An 18,647-nucleotide genomic window follows, 5' to 3' on the forward strand; every position below is an offset into this window, starting at 1 on the left:
CAGAGGCCCTGGGCTGCCAGAGCTCTCCTCGCAAACCCCCAAGCTCACAGGGAATAGAACCATCGGCGGCCACACGGGGCTGACTGGGGCCTGGCCAGTGTGAGCTCAGCAAGTGTTCTGTGGGACCCTCCTGTCGGGGCCAGCTGCCCTGTGCCCCTCACCGCTGGCTAAGTCCTGGGGCCACTGTAGGAAGGTTGGGGGCTCGTGGAGCTGGAGCGCCAGGCCTGGGACTTGAAGGCCCAGGAAGGTTCTGTGCCGGGCGGGCTAGGGCGAGCCCTGTAGGTGCCCACGGCAGCCATCCTGGGCTCAAGGGGGGTCCTCCTTTGGAGCTCCAGCAGGGTTCAGAGGGGCCCATGGGGTCCAGACCCTTCCTGGGGACACCAGGCAATGGCGGATCGCAGGCCAGGCCATGGGGGCTGTGGGGTCACAGGGCTGCAGGAGGGTCCTGGTGCTGAGGGGCTCAGGGTGATGGGCGGGAGCCCAGGATGGGGCAGCCCGGAAGGGAGCATAGGCCAGCTGTGGGGACCCCCCTCCCTCAGGACAGCCCCCCAGGACTGGGCCCAGCCGTGGAGACCCCCCTCCCTCAGGACAGTCTCCTCAGGGACAGGGCCCAGCCATGGAGTGGGGACTACTGGGGCCTGGGGGCAGGGCCTGGGGGCTGGGGAAGTCCCAGGGGAGCATCTTTCAGGCCAGTGCCAGCGTGGTGGGGGGCGACCCCGGTGGGCATGGGCTCGGGGCGCTGAGGTGGCAGGACCGCTGCAGAGACCGTGTTTGTAACAAAGTAGCCTTTATAGGTCCCTGAAGGCGGGCAGTGTGGCTGGGGCGTGGGGTGTGGGGCGTGGGTGGCCGCCCCAGGGCCTCGCGTTCTCGGGCTCCTTGCGTTCCTCCTTGGCTGTCCCCGGGGAAGGCTCTTGCTCCGGGTGCCTGTCGCCTGTGCCCGACTGCTCCTTGCCCGGGGCCTGGGGCTGCCCATCGTGGGCGCTATCTGGGTCAGGACTGGGGCCGGGCAACTGGGGACGCTGCGGTGCCAAGGGAGGTGGCACATGCCTGCGGGTGCCCGGCTGGTCTGGGGCACGCGGCGTGGGTGGCCCGGAGGACTTGGCCTGGCGGGTGGGCGGAGGCAGCCGTCGGTGGAGGCTGCAGGAGCCCCCCAGGCGCGGCCACACGTCGGCCTCTCCGTTGTGCAGGAGCACGAAGCGACGCTGGGACAGCAGAGGCAGCATCTTCTGGCCGCGCAGGCTCTTCTGGAAGGTCTCCAGTGCCAGGTCTGGTGCAGGTGGGGGGGAGAGGGTAAATGGGGGTCAGAGGCTGGGACTGGGAGGAGCAGGAGGGGCAGGGAGGGTGTGGGGGCGGGGAAGGTGTGAGGGGCGGGGAGGGTGTGAGGGGCGGGGAGGGTGTGAGGTGTGGGGAGGGTGTGAAGGGTGGGAGGGTGTGAGGGGCGGGGAGGGTGTGAGGGGCGGGGAGGGTGTGAGGGGCGGGGAGGGTGTGAAGGGTGGGAGGGTGTGAGGGGCGGGGAGGGTGTGAGGGGCGGGGAGGGTGTGAGGGGTGGGGAGGGTGTGAGGGGTGGGGAAGGTGGGGGCAGGGGCGGTGCTGCCACACAGAAGGTGGAATAGCCCCATCTGTGGGGGTCCGAACTTGGGAAGAGGGCACGTGGGCATTCAAGACTGGGCAGGCTGTGGGGGTGTGGGGTGGGGGCTTGGAGGGCTCACCCAGGGTCTCGATGACCACACCTGGGATGACCTCCTTCAGGACCTCGCAGTTGGTGTGCAGGGCTGGGTTGGAATTCATCTCCAGCAGCCATACCTGCACCAGACGCCAGTCAGACCCTCCCCACCCCGAGGCCACTGGGCCAGCAGGGCAGAGGCCCTGGTCCTCGTTCAGCCAGGTGGCTCTGGGAGATTGCTTCCTTTCTATAGCGTTGCTCCCCTGTTTGTCCACTGAAACTCTGAGGGTCTGAAGCTCTGGCTTGAGGGGCTGCCCTGAGGACGGGGTGCAGGTCCATCCCAGCTGCATAGGAGGTGAGCCTCGTGGATACATCCATCCCCAGGGCTGACTGCAGGCAGGGTGGGGGCTGACTGCAGAGTCTGCCTGGGGCCTGCCAGTGTGGTTAGGGTGTGTGCAGATGGCCCCTGCCTCCTTGCATCTGCCTCCCGTGCCCCCGCCACCCAGGACAGCACCTTGAAGTTGTCATCAATCAGGAAGTCACAGCCGATGAGGTCAAAGTAACCCAGCTTGCACTCCAGCTTGGACTTGGCGGCCAGAAAGCAGTGGGCCATGATCTGCTGCATCCGCTTCTGCAGGGAGACAGGGAGGCATCCTGGCTGTGGCCTCTAGGCCCTGATCACACCCCAGGTCTGAAGAGCCACAGCCACATCCCTCACCGGCTCTCCCATCTGAACCCACACCTGTACCAACCACACCTGCCCACACGTTCGTGCACTCAGCATCACAGGCTCACAGCCAGAAACTCAGTCAACAAAATCCTGGAGCTCCTGCCCTGTGCCAGGCCCTGGAGATACACGAGTGAGCAAAACTCACAAGAAATCTCTGCCGTGGAGCAGTTCTTTCATAGCAGAAGAGACGGATAGCAAATGGGATACATAAAATCTCGAATCACCGTAAGAACGGTGAATTTTGTCGTTTTTTAATGTGCTCTGGTTTTATCCTCTGCTCCCCAGCTCAGCTGTAGCCTCAAAAAACAACGGCGTGCATCCCCAGAACTGGAGATAGAAAAATAGACCTCATTTATGAAAAAAATTGTAATTATTTGTTTTCTTATGTCTGGTAGTTCTTTGGAAGATCCCACTTGAAAGGACTAACAGAAAGTATGAGGGCCGGGTGTGTGGCTCACACCTGTAGTCCCAGCATTTTGGGAGGCCAAGGCAGGAGGATCACTTGAGCTCAGGAGTTTGAGACCAGCCTAGCCAACATGGTGAAACCCCATCTCTACTAAAAATACAAAAATTGGCCGGGCACATAGCTCACACCTGTAGTCCCAGCACTTTGGGAGGCCGAGGCGGGAAGATCACTTGAGCTCAGGAGTCTGAGATCAGCCTGGGCAATAAAGCAAGACCTTAGCTCTACAAAAAAATTAACAAAATTAGCTAAGCATGGTGGTGTGTGCCTGTAGTCCCACCTGCTTGGGAGGCTGAGGTGGGAGGACTGCTTGAGCCCAAGAGGCAGAGGCTGTGGTGAGCTGAGATTGTGCCACTGCACTCTAGCCTGGGCGACACAGTGAGACTGTCTAAAAAAAAGAAATATGAGGATGATGTCTCATCAAATAATAGAGAATATCGGTGAAGAGACAAAAATTACAAAAGAGAATCAAATAGAAATTCTGAAGTTGAAAAGTAGAACAAATAAAAAATTCACTAGGGCTCAACAGCAGATTTGAGTTGTTTGCAGATAGGCCAATTGAGATTATTTCGTCTGAGGAACAGAAAGAAGAAAGAGGCCGGGCGCAGTGGCTTCACGCCTATAATCCCAGCACTTTGGGAGGCCAAGGCAGGTGGATCGCTTGAAGTCAGGAGTTTGAGACCAGCCTGGCCAACATGGTGAAACCTCATCTCTACTAAAAATACAAAAATTAGCCAGCTGTGGTGGTGCGTGCCTGTAGTCCCAGCTACTTGGGAGGCTGGTAGGCCAGACGATTGCTGGCGCCCAGGAGGAGGAGGCTGCAGTGAGCTGAGATCGCACCACTGCACTCCATCTTGGGTGACAGAGACCCTGTCTCAAAACAAAAGAAGAAAGAAAGAGAGAGAGAAGAAAAACAAAGTCTCAGAGACTTGTGGGTGGGACACCATCAAATGGACTAACATATGCATAATGAGAGTCTCAGAAGGAGAGAAGAGAAAGGAGCAGAAACAATATTTGAAAAAATAACGGCTGAAAACCTCCCAATTTAATGAAAAACAATCAACACATTCAAGAAGCTAAATGAACTCAAAGTAGGATAAACTCAGAGATCCACCACCTCATCAGCAAACTTCCAAAAGACAGAGAACGTCGAAATCAGCAGGAGAGAAGCAGCTTGTCATGGATGAGGCATCCACAGAAAGATGACCAGTTTCTCATCAGAGGTCGTGAGGTGGGCAGGCGGTGGGATGACATATTCAAATTACCGAAAGGAAACATACTGTTGACCAAAAATTCTACATCTAGCAAAAGCTGCTTCAAAAATGAAGGGGAATTTAAGACATTCCTGGATAAACAAAAGCAGAGGCTGACCTGCCCTACAGTCCTTCGGACTGAAACGAAAGGACACTAGACAGTAACTTGAATTCATGGCTGGAAATAAAGAGCCCCGGTAAAGGTCGTTGTGTAATTAAATAAGAGACAGAATAAATGTATTTTTGTATGTGATTGTCTTCTCCTAAAAGACAACTGTATACAACAATTATTATGAATCCATGTTGACGGACACAAACACACCCCGCTGTAATTTCTGGCAACAGCGTAAGGGAGGGGCGGGGCTGTGTAGAAGCAGTGTTTTTGTATACTTTTGAAATTAACTTGGTGTTAATAACAACTGAATTGTTTATTTTAAAACACTTTTTATTTTAGAAACAGGGTCTTGCTGTGTCGCCTAGGCTGGGGTACAGTGGTTTGACTGTGGCTGCCTGCAGCCTTGACCTCCTGGGCTCAAGTGATCTTCCCATCTCAGCTCCCCGAGTAGCTAGGACTGCAGGTGCACACCACCATGCTGAGCCAATTTTTTTTTTTTTTTTTTTGAGACGGAGTCTCGCTCTGTCGCCCATGCTGGAGTGCAGTGGCGCGATCTCGGCTCACTGCAAGCTCCGCCTCCCGGGTTTACGCCATTCTCCTGCCTCAGCCTCCGAGTAGCTGGGACCACAGGCGCCCGCCACCACGCCCGGCTAGTTTTTTGTATTTTTAGTAGAGACGGGGTTTCACCGTGTTAGCCAGGATGGTCTCGATCTCCTGACCTCGTGATCCACCCGCCTCGGCCTCCCAAAGTGCTGGGATTACAGGCTTGAGCCACCGCGCCCGGCTGCCAATTTTGTTTTTTAGAGATGGGGTCTCACTATGTTGCCTAGGCTGCTTTCAGACTCCTGGCCTCATGTGATCTTCTTGCCTCAGCCTCCCAAAGCACTGAGATTACAGGCATAAGCCACCAGACTCACCCTAATTGTAGTAAATTTAAGATATGATATTAATGGCAATCCTCAGAATAACCACTAAAATAACTCAAAAACATATAGTAAAAGAAATGATAAGGTAATTAAAATGCTACACTAAGCCGGACGTGGTGGCTTATGCCTGTAATCCCAGCACTCTGGGGGGCTGAAGCGGGTGGATCACCTGAGGTCAGGAGTTTGAGAAAAGCCTGGGCAACATAGTGAAACTCCGTCTCTACTAAAAATACAGAAAATTAGCTGGGCGTGGTGGCAGGCGCCTGTAAATCCCAGCTACTAGGGAGGCTGAGGCAGGAGAATCGCTTGAATCCGGGAGGCGGAGGTTGCAGTGAGCTGAGATCACGCCATTGCACTCCAGCCTGGGCAACAAGAGTGAAACTCTGTTTCAAAAAAAAAAAAAAAAAAGTTACACCAGAAAATATCTCTCTAAAACAACAGGAGGCAGTAATGGAGAAACTGAGGAACAAAAAAGACATAAGACATAGAAAACAAATAACAAAATAGCATATATAAATTCTACCTTATCAGTAATTATATTAAATGTAAGTGAATTAAACTTTCCAATTAATAGACATTGACGGGGTGCATTAAAAAACATAATATACCATCTACAAAAGATACTTAAGTTTCAGAGACAAAAATAGGTGGAAAGTAAAGGGATGGAAAAAGATATACCATGCAAATGGTAACCAAAGTAGAACTGGAGTGGCTCTATTAATATCAAAGAAAATAGACTTTACAACAAAAATTATTACTACAGAGTAAAAGAAAAGTTTTATAATGATAAACCAAGAAGATCTAATAATCATAAACATACACGAACCCAACAACAGAACCTCAAAACATACAAAGCCAAAAACTGACAGATCTGGAGGGAGAAACAGACAACTGAATATCCCACTTTCAGTGCAGAGACAGAAGACTAACAAGTGAATAGAAGACTTGAACAACGTGATAAACCAAACAGACCTAACAGACACCCACAGAACCCTCCCCCCAAAGGCAGGACACACATCCTTCCCCAGTGCACATGGATATTCTCCAGGAGAAACCATATGCTGGGCCACAAACAAGTTTCAAGTGGTTTTTAGATTTTTTTAATGATTTACTTAATGAATAGTAAGTTTGTTTGTTGTTTTTTTAAAGATGGGGTTTTGCTGTGTTGCCCAGGTGGGACTCAAACTCCTGGGCTTAAGCAACGACCTGGGATCCCAGGTATGTGCCGCCACACCAGCTCCAACAATTCTTCAATACTTTTTAAAGGGTTGAAATAATGAAGTATGTTGTCTGACACAATGGAATGAAATTAGAAGTCAATAACCGAAGGAAAATTGGAAAAATCACAAATATGTGGAAATTAAATAACATGCCCTTAAGCAACTAATGGGTCAAAGAAAAGCTCACAAAGGAAACTTAAAAATACTTTGAGGTTAAGTGTCGTGGCTCACGCCTATAATCCCAGAACTTTGGGAGGCCAAGGCAGGCAGATCACCTGAGGTCAGCAGTTCAAGACCAGCCTGGCCAACATGGTGAAACCCCATCTCTACTAATAATACAAAAAAAATTAGCCGGGCGTGGTGGCACGTGCCTGTAATCCCAGCTACTCGGGAGGCTGAGGCAGGAGAATCGCTTAAACCTGGGAGGCGAGGTTGCAGTGAGCTGAGATTGCACCATTACACTCCGGCCTGGGTGACAAGAATGAAACTTCATCTCAAATAAAATAAAATAAAATATAAAAATAAAAATACTTGGAGACAACACACAAAATCTTATGGATGCATCAAAAGTGGTGGTCATGGGGAAATTCATAGCACTAAGCACCTACCTTAAGCAAGAAGAAAAAACTGAAATCATAACCTAAGTTTTGACCTTAAGAAATTAGAAAAAGAGGGTTTGAGACGAGCCTGGCCAGCAAGGTGAAACCCCGTCTCCACTAAAAACACAAAAAAATTAGCCGGGAGCAGCGGCGCGTGCCCATACTCCCAGCGACTCGGGAAGCTGAGGCAGGAGAATCGCTTGAACCTGGGAGGCAGAGGTTGCCATGAGCTGAAATTGTGCCACTGCACTCCAGCCTGGATGACAGAGCAAGACTCCATCTCAAAAAAAAAAAAAAAAAAAAAAAAATTAGAAAAAGGAGAGCAAACGAAACCCCAAGCAAGCAGTAAGAAGGAAATAATAAAGACGTGACTGGAAATAAATGGAATAGAAAACAGTAGAGAAAAAATCAGTGAAACCAGGAGTTGGTTCATTGAAAAGATCAACAAAATTGATAAAGCCTTAGACAGACTGACCAAAAAGGAAAAAAAAAAAGGAGAGAATAATCAAATTACTAAAATCAGGGGAAAAAGACTTTATATTGATTAAAAGGATGACAAGGGAATACTATGTACACTAAACAAATTAGATAACCTAGAAGAAATGGACAAATTCTTTTTTTTTTTTTTTTTTTTTTTTTTTGAGATGGAGTCTGGCTCAGTCGCCCAGGCTGGAGTGCAGTGGCACAATCTCGGCTCACTACAAGCTCCGCCTCCCTGGTTCACGTGATTCTCCTGTCTCAGCCTCCTGAGTAGCTGGGACTACAGGCACCCGCCACTATGCCCGCTAATTTTTTTAGTTTTTAGTAGAGACAGGGTTTCACAGTGTTAGCCAGGATGGTCTTGATCTCCTGACCTCATGATCCACCCACCTCAGCCTCCCAAAGCGTTGGGATTACAGGTGTGAGCCACCATGCCCAGTGAAATGGACAAATTCTTAAAAAAAAACAAACCAGACTACTGTAATCCCAGCACTTCGGGAGGCTGAGGCGGGCGGATCACGAGGTCAGGAGATCGAGACCATCCTGGCTAACATGGGGAAACCCCATCTCTACTAAAAATACAAAAAATCAGCTGGGAATGGTGGCACTCGCCTGTAGTCTCAGCTACTTGGGAGGCTGAGGCAGGAGAATCACTTGAACCTGAGAGGCAGAGGTTGCAGTGAGCCGAGATCGCGCCACCACACTCCAGCCTGGGTGACAGAGTGAGACTCCATTTCCAAAAAAAAAAAAAAAAAAAAAAAAGAAAAGAAAAATATAAAGAAAAACAAACCAGACCAGACTAACGATTAGAAAATCTGAATGGACCTATAACAGGTAAAGATTGCAGTAGTATTAGTAATAATAATAATAAACTTTCCTACAAAGAAAAACCCAGGTGGCTTTACTGGTGAATTATTCCAAACAAAGAATTAACACCAATCCTTCACAAAGACTCCAAAAATAAAAGAGGAAGAACACATCCTAACATGCTGTGAGGCCAGTGCTACCTTAATACCAACCCAGTCAAAGACATTCATGAAAAGAACGCTACAGACCAATATTGCTTATAAGCACAGACACAAAAATCCTCATTAAAATACTAGCAAACCAAATCCAACAGCATATTTAAATTTAAATAGTTCAATCCTATCATCAGGTGAGGTTTGTCATATGAAAGTTAATCAGGCCGGGCGCGGTGGCTCAAGCCTGTAATCCCAGCACTTTGGGAGGCCGAGACGGGCGGATCACGAGGTCAGGAGATCGAGACCATCCTGGCTAACACGGTGAAACCCCGTCTCTACTAAAAATACAAAAAAACTAGCCGGGCGAGGTGGCGGGCGCCTGTAGTCCCAGCTACTCGGGAGGCTGAGGCAGGAGAATGGCGTAAAAACCCGGGAGGCGGAGCTTTCAGTGAGCTGAGATCCGGCCACTGCGCTCCAGCCTGGGCGACAGAGCGAGACTCCGTCTCAAAAATAAATAAATAAATAAATAAATGAAAGTTAATCAATGCAATACAACACATTAATGTAATGATGGGAGAATAAGACATGATCATCTCAGTGGATACAGAGAAAGCATTTGACAGATTTCAACATCCTTCTATAATATTAACAAAAACCACTTAACCAATTGGGAACAGAAGGCAACTTCCTCAGCCTGACGAGGGTATTTATGAGAAACCTCCTCAGATCAGGAACAAACAAGGATGACTGCTTTTGCTACTTCTTTTCAAAATTGTTCTGGAAGTAGCCGGCAATATGTAAGAAAAGAAATAAAATGCATATATATTTGAAAGGAGGAGGTAAAGCTGTTTCTATTCCCAGACGACATGATCCTTACATAAAAATCTTGAAGAACACACACCCACGGAGCTAATAAGTGAATTCAGCAAAGTTGTAGGATACAAGATCAACACACAAAAATCAGTTTTATTTGGATACACTAGCAATGGATAATCTAAAAAGGAAATTTAAAAAATAACTCTATTCAAGGCCGGGCGCGGTGGCTCAAGCCTGTAATCCCAGCACTTTGGGAGGCCAAAGTGGGCAGATTGCCTGAGGTCAGGAGTTTGAGACTAGCCTGGCCAACATGGTGAAACCCAGTCTCTGCTAAAAATACAAAAATTAGCCAAGCGTGGTGGTGGGTGCCTGTAATCCCGGCTACTAGGGAGGCTGAGGCAGGAGAATCTCTTGAACCTGGGAGGCGAGGTTGCAGTGAGCTGAGATTGGGCCACTGCACTCCAACCTGGGCGATGGAGCGAGACTCCGCCTCAAAACAACAACAACAAAATAAACCTTTACAACTGGACAATAAAGGCCAGCCACAGCGTTTGAATAGACATTTCTCTAAAGCATATACACAGCTGGCCAGTGAACACATGAAGTTATTTGTCATTAGCAAAATGGAAATGAAGCCCACAATGAGGTATCCCTGCACCCAGACTGGACGGTGATTTTTTTTTTTTTTTTTTTTTTTGAGACGGAGTCTCGCTCTGTCACCCAGGCTGGAGTGCAGTGGCCGGATCTCAGCTCACTGCAAGCTCTGCCTTCCGGGTTCCCGCCATTCTCCTGCCTCAGCCTCCCGAGTAGCTGGGACTGTAGGCGCCCGCCACCTCGCCTGGCTAGTTTTTTTTGTATTTTTTAGTAGAGACGGGGTTTCACCGTGTTAGCCAGGATGGTCTCGATCTCCTGACCTCATGATCCGCCCGTCTCGGCCTCCCAAAGTGCTGGGATTACAGGCGTGAGCCACCGCGCCCGGCCCTGGACGGTGATTTTTTTAAAAAAGAAGTGTTGGCAAGATCTGGAGAAACTGGAAAAGTGGTTCATGGTTAAGTTCAAGTGTGTTACCCTGTGACCCCACGACTCCATTCCTGGGTATTTTCCCAGGAGAACTGAAAATATATGTTCATACAAACAGCATTTCATAATAGATCAATAATAAAACTCAGCGTCCACCAACTGATGACAAAATATGGTCCACCCATATGAAGGAATGTTGTGTGAAAGGGATACATGGCTGGGCGCAGTGGCTCACACCTAGCACTTTGGGAGGCTGAGGCGGGCAGATTACGAGGTCAGGAGATTGAGACCAGCCTGGCCAGCATGGTGAAACCCCTTCTATACTAAAAATACAAAAATTAGTTGGGCGTGGTAGCACACGCCTGTAATCCCAGCTTCTTGGGAGGCTGAGGCAGGAGAATCGCTTGGACCCGGGAGGTGGAGGTTGCAGTGAGCTGAGATTGTGCCATTGCACTCCAGCCTGGGCGACAGAGTGAGACTGTCTCAAAAAAAAAAAAAAAAAAAAAAGAAAAGGAAAGGAAAGAAAAGGATACGTGGACTTTGTGGATGAACCCTGAAAGCGCCACGCTAAGAGAAAGGAGACAGGAGAGAGAGAAGGTCCATCAGCGGCGGTTGGGGCTGGCCAGCAATGCAGCTGTGATAGCTTGTTAGTACAGTGTTTCTTTTTTGGGGTGATGCAATGTTCTGGAATTGGTGGTGGTAACTGCACAACTTTTGAAATACTAAAAACTACTGAACTGCATACTTTAAAATGGTGAATTTTGTGTTCTGTGAATTATCGCAATTGAGAGAGAATTTGGGAGATGTGAGGAAAGTAACTGGAGGCTCCTCTGAGTGCCGCCGTCCCAGCCACAGTGACACGCGCCTGTGGGTGAGGAAGGACCGTCCCTGGCTGCCGCTTCCGGGGCCTGGCCGAGGTGACCAAGACAGATAAGGAGTCCTTCGGCCAAGCCCCGTTTTAATCCCAGCTTCACACCATGCTGCTCAAGGGCCTTTGCTGCCAGGGTTGTTTTAAGTACCCCACAGGTACCCCACGGAAAGGAACCCTGCAAAATTAGGACACCCCACGGCACATGGCCCTTAGCTAGGAGTCCAGCCTGCACGGAGGTACCCCACGGAAAGGAACCTGCAAGGGCTGCTGCTGCTCCAGGACACCTGGCCCCGGGGCTGCTGTCGGCCCTGCCCTGCCAAGTGGAGGATCTGAAAGGAACAAAGACTTCACACGGTGGCTGCCACTGAAGCCGAGCTGTCCCCTGACCCTACAGGGAGGCTGCTCAGAGGGGCCCGTGCAGACAGGCCCCCGGCTGGGCCTTTGCTGGCTGCTGGGGACAGTCACTACCAGCTAAGGGAGTGGAGACGCTGGAAGGGTTTGGTTCCACACGGTCAGGTCACGCTTTAGCGCAGCCGCCCATGCACGCCAGGGACGTCTGTGTGCCTGGTGCCCAGCCCGGCCATGCCCCCCGCCCCGAGGGGTCTCACCCCGGGCTGGAGGGCACAGTGCACCCACCGTGAGGGTGGTGAAGACCCAGTCCTTGGGGAGGCCCCGGGCTTTCCAGAACGTGGTGTTGATGTATCGGTTGAGGCGCTCCATGCTCCACACCGTGTCCTCCTTCAGCAGCACGTACAGCGGGCTCTTCTTCTGCATGAACTGGGGCAGACGGCGCCTGGAGACTGGCTCCCAGAGTGTCCAGGGCACCTGCCCTCATGGGGGTCCCCAGGAGAACTTCCCCTAACCTAGAGGGCCTGTTCCCTGGGGGTTCCCTGAGAGCCTCCCTCAGCCCCACCGTGACCTGCCTGCAGAGACCCTCCCACAAACACCTTCATCTGCTGAGACCCCCCTTCAGCTGTGAAGACCCCGCAGATCCTCACAGAAGGCCCCTACCTGGACTCTCCCATGAAGGCCCTTCCCCAGAGACCTCTGCCCACCGGGCCCCTCTGACGGCCTCGGAATCTCCTTGGTTCCCACGCCCACCCAGACACCATCCTCAGAAACCCCAGCTGCAGCTTGGGAGCCAGGCTGTGCACTGGGGGGTGCAGGGCTCTGAGCCCTTTCCCCAGCTAGCGGGGTCCCTGCCACACCCTTCTGCTGCTGTGCGCAAATGAGGGAGGGGAGAGGCAGTGCTGACTGCCGGTGGGGGGCAGCCTAGGCTACTTCTAGGCCTGGGCCACCTCCATCCGTAGCCGCACCCCCTCTGCATCCCCTAGCAGTGAGAACCTCCCTCTAATCTCATCCCAAGGCCACAGGGAGGGCCCTCACCTACAGCGGACTCTTACCTGGTTGGTCAGGTGGCCGCTGAGGTCGCTGGAATGGGGGTCATAGAGGCTGAGGGTGAGGCGGGCATAGCCGTGGCTGAAGAAGATCATGTAGGGTGTGGTGCAGGCGATGAGCAGGTAGGAGCGCACGTCAAACTTCCTCCCATCCAGCAGCAGGGGGTTCTGGATATACCTGGGGGCACCACATCGGGGCTGCTGGGCTGAGCCGCGGGGCTGGCCTGGCCTGCGTCCCCTCACACCCCACCCCAGGCCTGGGCCATTTTCTCAGCGTCCGGCCTCTGACCCAGGTGTGACCTCCAGGGAAAGGGGGCCTTTCTGGGCCGGAATATGTCAGGGGAATTGGAAGGAAGGGCCTGGCACCCTGATCGGTGCCCCAGGGCTTAACCACAGTAGGAGCCTGGAGGGCTGCCTGGAGGAGGAGGGCATGAAGTAGCTTTGGAGAGGAAGGGCAGGAGCACACCAGGCGGGCGGCCGGGGGGTCCCAGGCAGTGTGTAGGGGGGCGCGCTAGGCAGAGGGGGTGCGCCAGGTGGAGAGAGGGAGCACGCCAGGTGGAGGGACGTGAAGGAGGAGCCGATGGAAGCTGGGGACAGTGGACGGCAGCTGTGGCCAGAGCGAAGCTCTACAAGGGCCGGGGTGAGCCTCGTGCAGCCACAGGGCTTTCCGGAGGAAGCCCCCCACCCCGGAAAGGAGAGGTCAGCTTGGCCATAGGCCTGCAGGCTGCAGCTGCTGACTGGGCTGGGGAGTAGGGGGCTGGCAGCCGGGAGGCCACCCAGGCCAGGCCACCTGCGGGACAGAGGGGGCCCCAGCTGAAGGACAAACTGACCAACCCCTCGATCCTGGATCCTGTGTCTGTGACCCCGGCCTGGTGTGACCCCTCCCCTCTGCTGACTACGCGGGGCCCGGCTGCGGTCTGCACAGGGGCTGGTGGTGCAGCTGCCTTCCACGGCCAAGGGCTCCTCGGCGGCCCTGCTGACCGCACCAGTAGGGCCCGGGTCAGCCCCCCAGACCCTCCCCGCTCTGGGCACCTGCGGCCGCACCTCTGCACCACCCGCGCCTGAGGCCCCCGGAACGGCGACTTATGGTGGATGGGGTCGTCCTCCGCGCTCCGGGTCTTGGCCTGCAGGGCGGCAACTTCCTCCTGCTTCCGGAGCAGGAAGATGCCTTTGCCCTGGTTGGAGGCCGTGGGCTTGCAGATCCATATCTGGGTTTCTGCAGAGAAGGTCGCCTGAGCCCTGGCCCCGCCCACCACCAGCCCCGCCCCCAGCCCGGCCACGCCCCTCCCAGTCCTCCTAAGGCGCGGCCAGGACCCTCTTCTCCCGGCTGCGACCCTAGGCCCGGCGACTCCAACCCTGGCCCCGCGCTAACCACACGCCAGGCCCCAGCTCCTGCCCGTGCCTCGACCACGCCCACCAGGACCAAGCTCCAGCCCTGGCCCCAGTGCTCTCATACCCCAACCTCCACGAAGGCCATTCCCTCCCCTTTCCAGCACCTCAGCCCCCACCCGGACCGGGCCCAGCCCTGGCCCCTTCCTGACCGCCTCGTCTGGTTCCAGCCCCACGCAGCCCCTCCAGACCCAGCCCTGCCCTCACCAGCCCCCACTTTGGTCCAGCTCTGACCCTGTCTCCCCAGGGCCAGCCTGGTGTCCCGCCAGCAGCCTCTCACCGTCAAACAGGGTGAAAAAAGCCTCTCTCTCGTGCTTGAGGTCCAGGCGGTAGGTCTCTGGGAAAAACTCCTCCATTCTCAGGACCCTGCAGGGCAGGGAGGCAGGAGGATGAGCTGCTGTCCCTTCGCCCCAGGATGGTGGGCGGTCTGAGGCCCAGTCTGTGGCCCGGCGGGAGGGAGCGAAGGCACTGGCACCTGGCGTCCGTGGCCGTTCTCCTTGTGGGGACTTTGCGTTTCCTGCCCCTTTGCAGGCCCCCCCCACGGGCTTTGCTGCTGGCCGCATCCTTCCGGCTGCCGACCCCCACCTGGGACCCTCCCGCTGGCTGCTTTTTCCCTCATGGTTGCCCTCCCGGCTGGCACCATCTCAGCCATTTATGAGACACCAGCTCGTGGCAGTGTCCTCACGGCTGGGATGGGGGAGCCCCAGCCCCGCCCAGCTCTGCATTCACCGGACGGCCAGCGTGGGTCTCTGCCCGGCCGGGCTGAGCCTCTGACTCTAGCTCGTGGTTTTCCGTTGTGTGGGACCCCCTCCCCGCTTTCTCCTTTTCAGACTACACCAGGTTTAGGTCTGAACTTCGGTCTGAAGGGCCCCTCCCAGCTGGGCTAAGTGAGTCTACCTCTGTGGCCTGAGGTGTCCTGGGCTTGTCCACGGGAGGTCCTCCAGGGTGGGTGCTGTTGCGTCCTTTCCCAGCCTGCAGCCCAGGGGACAGAGGGCCTGGGCCGAGGGGCCAGCTCATGGTGCTTGGAGTGGGTGGGGACTGGGGGATGGGGCACGGGTGGTGAGTGGGTGGACACGTGACGGTTTTTTTTTTTTTTTTTTTATTGAGACGGAGTCTGCCTCTGTCGCCCAGGCTGGCGTGCAGTGGCCGGATCTCAGGTTCACACCAGTCTCCTGCCTCAGCCTCCCGAGTAGCTGGGACTACAGGCGCCCGCCACCACACCCGGCTAATTTTTTTGTATTTTTAGTAGAGACAGGGTTTCACCATGTTGGCCAGGATGGTCTCGATATCCTGACCTCATGATCCACCTGCCTCGGCCTCCCACAGTGCTGGGATTACAGGCGTGAGCCACCACGCCCGGCTGGACATGTGAGTTTTGATGGAAGGAGGCGACTGGGTGGACCGCGGTGCCTAGGGGAAACAGCTGTGTTGCTCTAGGCTGGAAGTGGACGCTGGATGGGGTGTAAGGCTGGCGTTATGGGTAACTGGGGGCGGGGGGTGCAGATGGAGGCAGCTGTGGTTGGCTGGGCAGGTGCTTGGTGCAAAAATGTCTGGGCCAATGAAGTGGGGAGGGATGGGTGGGTCCATAGAAGGGCAGTGGGTGGGGCTGGGAGCAGGAGGACGAAGTCGCTGGGATGGATGGCCCAGACTTGGGTGAGCGATGGACGGCCTCACTCAGGGCACCCACGGGTGACGGTGGCACGGTGTGGGATTTTGGATGGACGAGTGTTTGGGGTGAAGGCACATGACAGGTGGGTTGTAGCTGGGTGGGTCTGTGAGATGGACGGGTGGGTGGTGTCAGGCCCAGTGGGCTGGGGACGTGTGGGATCTTCCCTGTTTAGCCGAGGGGAAGAGGCTGGGTTTATGGGATGGGCGTTTGGCCCTCTAAATGACAGGTGGAAGGTGGATTCAGGGTGCTGACGGGTGGGGGCTAGGGCCAGCCTGGGAACCCCGGTAGGCAGGGGCAGGGGCAGGGGCAAGGGCGGGTGCAGGGGTGGGTGCAGGGGCAGGGTCAGGGACAGGGATGGGGCAGGGGTGGGGGCGGGGCAGGGGCAAGGGCAGGGATGGGGCAGGGATGGGGCAGGGTCAGGGTCAGGGACAGGGATGGGGCAGGGGTGGGGGCGGGGCAGGGACAGGGGCAGGGATGGGGCAGGGATGGGGCAGGGATGGGGCAGGGGCGGGGGCGGGGGCGGGGACAGGTCAGGGGCAGGGACAGGGCAGGGGCAGGGGCGGGGGTAGGGGCAAGGGCAGGTGCAGAAGCAAGGGCAGGGACGGGCAGGGGCGGAGGCAGGACCAGGGGCAGGTGCACGGGTGGGGGCAGGGGCAGGGCAAGGACGGGGCAGGGGCAGGGGCAGGGGCAGGGACAGGGGCAGGGATGGGGCAGGGATGGGGCAGGGGCGGGGGCGGGGGCGGGGACAGGTCAGGGGCAGGGACGGGCAGGGGCAGGGGCGGGGGTAGGGGCAAGGGCGGAGGCAGGACCAGGGGCAGGTGCACGGGTGGGGGCAGGGGCAGGGCAAGGACGGGGCAGGGGCAGGCGCAGGAGCAGGGGCAGACTCACCTGGCCTGGGTCCCCCCCGGCGCCTTGCTGGCCTTGCTCATGGCCCATGCCCGCCCCCGAAGGGTGCTGAGCAGCCCGATCTTGGTGGTGAGGAGCTTGTTGTTGGGAAGCTGGTACAGCAGCTGCTCTCCTGGAGGTCAGAGGCCAGGGCACGTGTGGAGGGCGTGCAGGACCTCGGTCCCCACTCCTCCAGTCTGCCCTGTGCTCCGGCCCAGGAGGCCCCTCTGCAGGCTGCCCCCCGTGGCGCCGGCTCCCGCTACCTTCCCGGAAGCTGCCGTAGCTGTCTCGGCTCTTCACCTCACACCACTTCAGCACATAGTCCTCCCGGCGGCTGTCCTGGATGCGCCGCCAGCCCTTGCTTTTGCAGTAGGAGCTGATGCTGCAGGGGGGCCGGGGTGGGGGTGACCTGGGGGCCCGGGTGAGGCCGGCGGGCGGCCAGCGGAGGCCGGGCTGTGCCCTGGGAGCAGGCGGTGGGCATGCAGCGGGACAGGACCGCCCAGGGCCCCTACTCACATCGCAGCCCCGTTGTTGCCTCCGATGTAGAAGAAAGGTCCCGGCCTCGTGCTGTGGGGCGATGGCTTCCCGTCCCCCAGCAGGAGCCCCTCCAGGAGGGCAGCTGGGGGCCCAGTGGCATCAGTGTCATCCGAGTCTGCAGGCGGGTGGCTGGTCAGGAGCCCAGGGGGTCCGGGCGTGGTGGAGACTCTTCCTGCCCCCTCCAGGTCCAGCCCGCCGTGCCCACCTGTGTCGTGGTCTGGCTGGCTTGGCTGACACGGGAGTCCCTCCTCCTGGCTGCTCCCCATTGGCCTCTCATGGGCTGGGCCTGTGAACGGGGTGGGGTCCCACCCGGGTGGCTACGGGAGCTGTCCACTCAGCCCAGACATGGCTCAGTCAGTTCGCTCCCAGCCCATTTCTCCAAGACCCTGGACAACCCCCCTGGCCCATTTGGGGCTCAAGTTCAGCCCGAGCTCCGACCCAACCAGGCGGCCTGGGGACTGCTTACACCTGGGGAGGGGCTGCGACCACCCTCCAGGGCCAGCCTTCCTGCCAGGGTGGGGAGCTCGGAGCAGGGGGCAGGGAGGTCGACCCCCACCCTCCTCACCAACAGGGCAGTGGCCTGGTGCAGGACAGGGGCTAGGCTGTGAGGCCAGTGCTGGGTGCAGACGTGACACAGGGATGGTCCCAGGAGGGCAGGGGTCACAATGTCCATGATGATGTCACGGGTGACCCAAGGGGCCATTGTCAGGCAGGGGAGATGAGGGGCTGCCCTTCTGGGAACAGGCAATGCTGCCCAGCGGCTGCCCATGGGGGTGGTGCCAGCCAGGCAGAACCCTGGGCCGCGGAGCGCGCACCTCCCCTCTGTGCCTGTAGAGCCTGGCGCCCACAGCTGGGCCTTTTCTCGGAGCAGCAGGGCGTGGCCGTGTGTGGGTCCTGCCCCTGCCCCATGAGACCGACTGACTTCCTTGGGGATGGAAGTCCGTCCCAGGGAGGCCTTGGCTTTGGAGAGGAAGGAGGCCACTCAGGGCTGCTCTATTCACCTGGGACTCGAGCCCGAGGCCGCCGCTGGATCCTTGGTCTCTTGCCCCTCTTGGAGCCGGCTTGGGTCCGAGTGGGCGGTCCCCGGCGATGGACGAACCGGGTGCAGCTGTGGGCCATTGGCCGGGGGGCGCCAGGCCGAGGGCCCTGCAGGGAAGATGCTGCTTTGACCCTCCTGTGGGAACTTCGGGCAGCCCGAGGCCCCAGCACTTGGATGGAGCAAGCAGTCAGGCCCACCCTGCCCAGGAAAGGGCGCCTCCCAGGGCCGTGGACTTGAGCCTCTGTAGGTGGCTGGCTCCTGCCTCCGTGGCAGCCGTGGGGCTTGGCGCCGTGGGGGGCCGAGGCTGTCTCTGCACCCTGTCTCTGCCGGGCGAGTCCTCCCCTGCCGGAGCTGCTCCTCGGGCGTGGGCGAGCTCGGCCTGGGTGCCAGCTGGAAAGAAGGACAGCGTCAGGCCTGCCGGGTGAGGCACCTGCCTGAAGAGTGGAGGGTGGGGGGACTCCCTGGCCCGAGCAGGGGTCTCCTCTGTCTCCGCTGCTGATCCCAGAGGCCAGTTGTGGGCTGTGTGCAGCCACCTGGTACCTGCCATCCGGGTTCCTCTGCGGCCGCCCCCGGGCGCCAGGCCCGACCCCCAGGACACTGTCCCCAGCACCTT

General features: G+C 56.5%; 1 protein-coding gene across 6 annotated transcripts; it reads right to left on the minus strand.

Annotated features, from left to right (window-relative positions):
* Positions 1 to 770: 770 nt before the first annotated feature.
* TTLL10 (tubulin tyrosine ligase like 10) lies at positions 771 to 18,643 on the minus strand. Of its 6 annotated transcripts, none has more exons than XM_015133880.3 (13): positions 17,993 to 18,643; positions 17,561 to 17,637; positions 16,975 to 17,281; positions 16,722 to 16,840; positions 16,462 to 16,591; positions 14,802 to 14,876; positions 14,185 to 14,270; positions 13,560 to 13,731; positions 12,522 to 12,693; positions 11,755 to 11,895; positions 2,178 to 2,294; positions 1,710 to 1,803; positions 771 to 1,267 (listed from the first exon to the last, which is right to left on the minus strand). In XM_015133880.3, exons 1-13 carry the CDS (start codon positions 18,112 to 18,114, stop codon positions 789 to 791), a joined length of 2,091 nt encoding a protein of 696 aa, XP_014989366.3. In that variant the 5' UTR covers positions 18,115 to 18,643; the 3' UTR covers positions 771 to 788.
* Positions 18,644 to 18,647: the final 4 nt, after the last annotated feature.

Source organism: Macaca mulatta, chromosome 1 (genome assembly GCF_049350105.2).
Source record: "Macaca mulatta isolate MMU2019108-1 chromosome 1, T2T-MMU8v2.0, whole genome shotgun sequence".
NCBI lineage: Eukaryota > Metazoa > Chordata > Mammalia > Primates > Cercopithecidae > Macaca > Macaca mulatta.